This window comes from Branchiostoma belcheri, unplaced genomic scaffold (genome assembly GCF_001625305.1).
Source record: "Branchiostoma belcheri isolate BF01 breed outbred unplaced genomic scaffold, Haploidv18h27 scaffold73, whole genome shotgun sequence".
In the NCBI taxonomy this organism is placed as follows: Eukaryota; Metazoa; Chordata; class Leptocardii; order Amphioxiformes; family Branchiostomatidae; genus Branchiostoma; species Branchiostoma belcheri.
The window spans coordinates 1,504,731-1,511,908 of NW_017804387.1; the positions used below are offsets into that span (position 1 = coordinate 1,504,731).

General features: G+C 40.2%; 1 protein-coding gene across 1 annotated transcript in view; it reads right to left on the bottom strand.

Annotated features, from left to right (window-relative positions):
* Nucleotides 1-1,850: 1,850 nt before the first annotated feature.
* Nucleotides 1,851-7,178, bottom strand: part of LOC109485149 (fibronectin type III domain-containing protein 5-like) — a 27,920-nt gene continuing 22,592 nt past the window's right edge. Inside the window, exons 2-3 of the mRNA XM_019788581.1 lie at nt 4,515-4,907; nt 1,851-2,570 (exon numbers count right to left, since the gene is read on the bottom strand). Of these exons, the coding sequence (XP_019644140.1) occupies nt 2,281-2,570; nt 4,515-4,907 (683 nt within the window). The 3' untranslated portion in view covers nt 1,851-2,280. The remainder of the gene's footprint in view (nt 2,571-4,514; nt 4,908-7,178) is intronic.

Genomic DNA, 7,178 nt, shown 5'->3' on the forward strand with positions numbered 1-7,178 from the left:
GATGAGACTGACGTGTTGTATGTAAAACATGTATAAGAAAGCACGAGTTCACGTTCTTTGCACTTGTCTGACCTGTAAGCCTCATTTAAATTATTAATAATATTTATATTTACAACCAACCATTTTTATATATCGAATAGTGTAAAACTTAATTGTATTTTCTCTGTACTTGTGAATATGATGTTATTGTGTACCAGGTTATGACTTTTTAAAAAAGTTATAAAGGTTTTGCTCTAGTGCTCTAGTAAATGTTGCACTTTTGTAATGAGGGCGCAATTCAGGCAACTGAGACTGGCGATGTCCTGTCTTAATAAAACTTCAAGTTCAAAATCCAACTTATCTTCAGTATGATCACGTCATTTTTATGTTTACTGAAAGAAAACATATTGTTTTTGCTCGGTTTCTTCCTCTTCTTCTTCTCCGAAGAGTAACCTATGACCTGACCGATGACATGATTTGTTGACGTCTGTCACCATGGTGACTAGTGTTGGGTTACATAATGTTGCAGTTTCATGGTCTGCTCTGTCACCATATACTAGTACACATGTAGTACATTCTATATGAATGTGTTTGAGTAAAAATTAACAGGGCAGACCATGTCCGAAGGTAAACATTATGCATTTGCTTGACAAATGTTACTTCTCTAGTTTTACATTCCAATTAGTAGAATACATGCAGGTGACGTCAGAAAGTCGGTAGCGCCCCCCGTCCCGGTTGGTATGCCATGTTGTAGATGGCTTCCTTCACTCCTCTCGAATAATAGCCGCGTTCAGTGTCCATAATGTCTACGTATAGCTTTCTAGACATGACACCGTAATATCTATTTATAAAATTCATACGCTCACACACAGATGACATATTGAAAACTACCATTTATTAATAGTAATAGAATCACTCACGAAACATTAATCCCAAATTATTTGGCCCTTGTACAATTCTAACACTGGCAGGGTAGAAAGTAATGTAGGACCTAGAAATAGTCCAAACGCCTATATATAACATATATTTAATATACATTGAACATTTTCCCTTCATTAAAATGAAGGAATTGTTCTTGGACTGTCCGTCTGTTTGTCTTTCTGACTGTTTGGGCCGAAAATCAATTAAGAAGGCTCACAATAGTTCATTTTGGAACTGCATGGCCATTTTTGTTATAAGTAAAGAAAGAAGAAATGACGTCAATGATTTTGGGTACGCAGGTAGGGTAGACAGACACGGTCAGAGGCAAATCATTTCAATTAGAACTTCAATACAAATATCATACGTAATTTATATATAGCAGGTGGAACAGCAACTTATGTCGATTATTCAAATAATAACATAATTTGCATAACTAATACCAAAATGCCATTATCCTTCGGTAAATGTTGTAAATTTTATACTTGTCATTTGCACAATTTATTAATAGATTACACAATGGAATTCTGCCAAAGGATAAAACGCTTCCAATATACGGTATTTGGGTAGAGAAGACGAATCAAAATAGATTATGCTAATTATAACCTTATATACAAAATCAATGAGACAAGATCAGGCAAAACATTTACAGTAGCTCTAAATATCTCACGAAGTCACGAAGTCTCTAAACTCTTGTATAAAAGCCAAAATGCTGGCATTTTTCATTTCTGTTGGAGTTTACAGAAGTACTAATTTAAAATTTGAAATTTCATAATCCTTTGCGTTCCATAATTATAGGAATTTTTAACTACGTGACAAACACAACTGAAAAAGATTTGCAAGATTAACCCTGAAACACCCGAACGGGGTCCATTTCGTCATGTTTTTAGAGGTCATGACCTTTGACATCATGAGGTCAAAGGTCAACCCCATGTTCATGCCTGTAGGCCTCATCTAATTTTTTTTTGGCAAAGAACACTGAAAGAATGCAAAAAGGAATATAAATTTGAAAGAAACCAAATGGGGTCCATTTGGACCCCGTTCGCGGTCATTTCCGTCACAAAAAATGTTGCCAATGATGAGAATACTTGCCTTAAGTTAAGTAAAGGTGAACATCATTGAACTTAGCTAAAATGAGAAATTGCAGAAAAAAGCTGTTTTTGCTAGTAATAGACTTATATTTACTTGGACAAATAAAAAAACGTTGACTGATATAGTTTATACATTGTCAATGACAATATAAACAACGACCTCAATGAAAAAAGCAACTTTAGAATACGTCAGTTGTAAAGGTTTTGATGCAGGTATGTTGTTGAGGAATTTCCATAAAATAGAAATATTTGGGAGACCATCATATTTCTATGAAATTTGAAAGAAATCGAATCAAAACCGAGTAGTCCTTATAAGGGAATCTTTCTCGTCCTGCACGATGGTGATGGTAGGGTACTCCTCATTGGTCGGCGGCTTGGGGGTAGGGGGGCGTGGCCGCATGGTGTCACGTGGTGCCATGCCCCGGATGTGATCCCATTGCCGGAGAAATAGACCAATCACGGACAGCCACACAAGTATTACGACACCAATCAGAACGAGCTCTTCTATAGTTAACTTCTTCTCTTCTTCTGTCACGTAGTCGTATGCTTCACCGTCCTCTTCCAATGGCGTTACAGCATCGCCTAGAAAAAAATTCATTGAAGGTAATGTTATACAAAGGATGTTATACATTGGGGAAACAGAGAGGTCTCTAAAAGCCAGGTTTCAAGAATATACACGGCCTAGCTCTGCCAGTTCAGAGGTGTCTCAACACATCCACATAGAGTCACCGGACATTTTGTTTCACTTGACACTGTAAGGATTTTAGACACTGAACAAGACTATTTCTTGAGAGGGGTGAAGGAAGCCATATTCATCAGGGCCCATCACCCTACATTGAACCGCGACGGGGGTCGACATCGACTACCAGATACCGTTGACCCAGTGTTGACGTCACACTTCAAAGAAGCCACGTGACTAGCTTCACTGTGTCAGTTTACTGAGGAAGACCAGAGTGACTGGTCGAAAGCTCTAGGTGAGATAATTGTTTTTGTGTTGGAACAAAAGTTAAAACTTGAAACATGTAACTACCAACACAGATGAACTTTCATGATAGTGCTGTGTATACCTGGGGGTGCTGCACTAGAGATCTCTCAAACACAGTGTTTCAAACTGGTGCATACATATAAAGAATGTTTCGATCTTAGAGGCCACATGTTAGAGAATAGTTTAACCTCTATTGTTACCGCATACATATACTCTGTACGTAAGATGACGTTATCCACGCAGTCATGTATTTAACTTTGTTAGATCTCAAGTTGTAGAAGACCATACAAAAGTCCATGTACTTTTTCGTTGTGTCAATAAAGAATCTATGATCTGGCGGATATATATGACAATGGAGGTTATATGTGTAAATAAAGCTGACAGTGTACTTATATGTTACCGATTTATGTTTTTATTCTGAACCTTGGGAGTCTATAAGGCGTTGGCTAAAGGGTCTTTCAATAGAAAAAGTAAAGAAAACGAACGCGTTCTATCCAAATGGATCTAAATTGAAAATTACATTCTATAATAATGTGATGTTCACTAGAACAATGTGATTAATAAATCGATTTTAATCAATTGTTAGATAGGTAGATTGTAATTCGATGCACATGCAGAATTAGGCAGTTTAATCACTTGGTTTACGGAGTCGCCAGCTTCATTTTTCTAATACATGATTTGCAAAAAAGTATTCAGGTTCTGAATCAACTCCAAAATGTTTGTATTTTGGCCCCATCAGTTGAGGCATGTCATTGTCTTCCTATTCGTAACAGTCTTTTCGTCTAACAAATTGCAGTTACCTGATTAAAAGTTCGAAATTCAAATGCTTGAATTATGAACCAGCCTGGTATATGTTGACTTCATGGCTACTTTGTAACATTTGGGGCTATCATAGGATGCCTAGGTCTGTTTTTATGTATTTTTTAGCCCTGTCGATGCAAACCTTTCTGAAAAATTTAAGAACCAACAAGTCAAATTGGTGTTTTTTGTTTGTTTTTTGTTTATTCCAACATGTAATCACAAGACGTGGTGACGGCACACTCAAGTTTTTTCAACTTATATTAATGCCGCCACCAACACAGGGGACAAATACATGACAGGACAATACTCATTTACACCTGAGTAAAGTGAGGAAGTCGTGTTAAGTGCCTTTCCCAAGGGCACAAGATCGGTGGCATGTCAGGACTCGAACCCGGGACTCTAAGTTCCGAGTCGCGTACTCTGCCGCTACGCTACACGACCCCACATTAAAAGTTCGAAATTCAAATGCTTGAATTATGAACCAGCCTGGTATATGTTGACTTCATGGGTACTTTTGTAACATTTGGGGCTATCATAGGATGCCTAGGTCTGTTTTTATTTATTTTTTTAGCCCTGTCGATATCTTTCTGAAAAATACAAGAACCAACTAGTCAAATTGGTGTGGCCTTGGCAAGATATAAGAAATAAGTCATACCTTCAACAGTGTCTATAGCCTTAGTAATACGTGGGTGACACTATCTTAGATACAAGAAAAATGCTTCACTATTGACATTTCTTACCGTCTTCTGAATAGTCTGCTGTCGTCGAAAATTCCGTCTCGCCGCTGCGTAGTCTGACGATATCGTCGTGAATGGCGTACACGTACACCACGTACGTTGTCTCCTGTTTCAGGTACGTGAGCGGCAAGGATCTGCGCGATGCGTCAACTGTCGTGATCGTCCTTGTGTCGTACAAGTCGCCCACGACTCTCGTCACGACGTCAAACCCGGTGAGAGCCAAGTCGGTGGCGTTTGTGTCCGTGTGTCCGCTACGGTCAGTGCAGTTGTGAGTGGTCAGGTCGGTGTCCGGCTGAGGTGGCCACCCGTAGTCCCAATGTACCGTGGCCGTCTCGGAGGCTACATCAGCCAGGGTCACGTTGTACGGGCGGTAGAAGGAGGCATTGGTAGGGAAACCTGCAACAAAAGAAGGGAACACTCGATGAATACAAGTGGAATCTTAGAAAGGTAACACAAATGCAGAATCTCTATCTACATATCTAGTCAAACATACAGAGGTGCCAGAGTATACAGTACAATTTTACGGAATACAGTGCAATTTTACTAGTATACAGTACAATTTTACGGAATACAGTGCAATGTTACATGTACAGTGCAATTTTGATAGTATACAGTGCAAATTTACGGAATATAGTACAATCGTATTAGTAAACAGTGCAATTTTACGGAATACAGTGCAATCGTATTAGTATACAGTGCAGTTTATACTAGTAAAATTGCACTGTATTCCGCAAAATTACACTGTATGCTCTGGCACCCCTGGCATAGTTCTACCAAGAAGTTCAAAGTTTTTTTCATTGAGTGTGAGGAAACCAAAAGTAACAACTATTACTTTAGAGAAACCAGTCAGCCAATTAAAGAGGGGGCAAAATACACGGTAGACGAGTCTGTTTAGTTACAGATTCATGTTACTTTCAGTCGTATCTGGTTAGATATAAACATATGAACAGAAAGAATTTCATCCTCCATCAAACGTTCCACATTTTCACCCCAACACCAACCAATCAAGAAGGTAGGGGTTCGGGGGTAGTCTGACAAGATTTGGGCCAAGCCTACCTTTCCATATACGAATCGCATCGAATTTAAGATTTAACTGCCAACCACGCCAAGACCTACTCCCGAACACTAGCCAACGACCAGCCAACCATAGCCAAACCTCCCGTCCACATCAAAATGTTTTAAACATTTTTAGACATCATGCTGGCGCAGCCGAACATTTGCCGAACACCAGCCGACCTTATCCTAACCATGGTTGAGGAAGTTCGGCTAGTGTAATGTTGAGAATGTTGAGATCACATTTCCAAACTGGGGCCTGGCCGGGCTGTTTTAATTAAGGAAAAATCAACAATTTAAACAATATACACAAATAATTCCCTTTATTTTTTTTCTAACTTTTTGTGCTTTGCTGTCTTTTCGTTCCATACGACTGCCCGTCCAGGCTACGATTTCGAACTCTGATCTCAGCATAAGGGACCCACCATTTTGGTTGTGTTACAGGGGCATATTGCACGCTAGAAAACGCCATAAAACGCCTGTTACCAAGAAGGTCTGCGCACACAGAACGCTTGGGAACTTTTAGGTCCGAAACGACACGTTCTGATTGGACGAGTTTTCCTATCAATAATGCTCTTTATTTTGTGCAGCCATAACGGTTGTTGATGCTCTCAGAGCAGAAGTTCTGATTGGCTGAACTAGACACGTTTCTAGCCATGACGGTTGTTGATGCTCTCAGAGCAGAAGTTCTGATTGGCTGAACTAGACACGTTTATAGCCGTGACGGTTGTTGATGCACTCTGAGAGCAGAAGTTCTGATTGGCTGAACTAGACACGTTTATAGCCGTGACGGTTGATGAAGTCTAAGAGCAGAAGTTCTGATTGGCTGAACTAGACACGTTTATAGCCGTGACGGTTGATGAAGTCTAAGAGCAGAAGTTCTGATTGGCTGAACTAGACACGTTTATAGCCGTGACGGTTGTTGATGCTCTCAGAGCAGAAGTTCTGATTGGCTGAACTAGACACGTTTATAGCCATGGCGGTTGTTGATGCAGTCTAAGAGCAGATCTGATAACGCCCACGGACGCCGCGGGTTGAAGGATTGAGGTTGTCTGGAGAGAAAAGGTCACTAATGACGCATGGAAACCTCTACAGCAGGAGACATTTGTCTCATGTTTGGTCTGAACAGCTTTCTGTTTCCTACAGAGGTGTTAGTACTGGAAACTTACACAGGGAGACGACATCAACATGGATGTGAAATATATGAAACACAACCCAGTACGAAGGGAAAGAGAACATCTTCAAATAATAAACACACACACACACACACACACACACACACACACACACACACTGTACACACACACATACACGCACACACAAACACACACACACACAAACACACGTACACACACACACACACATATACACACGCACATACACGCACACACAAACACACACACATACACACACGCGCGCGCACACACGTACACACACACACACACACACACATACACGCACACACACACACACACACAAACACACACACACACGCACACACAAACACACACACACACACACACACAAACACACACACACACACAAACACACACACACAAACACACACACATACACACACACACAAACACACACACACACAAACACACACACACA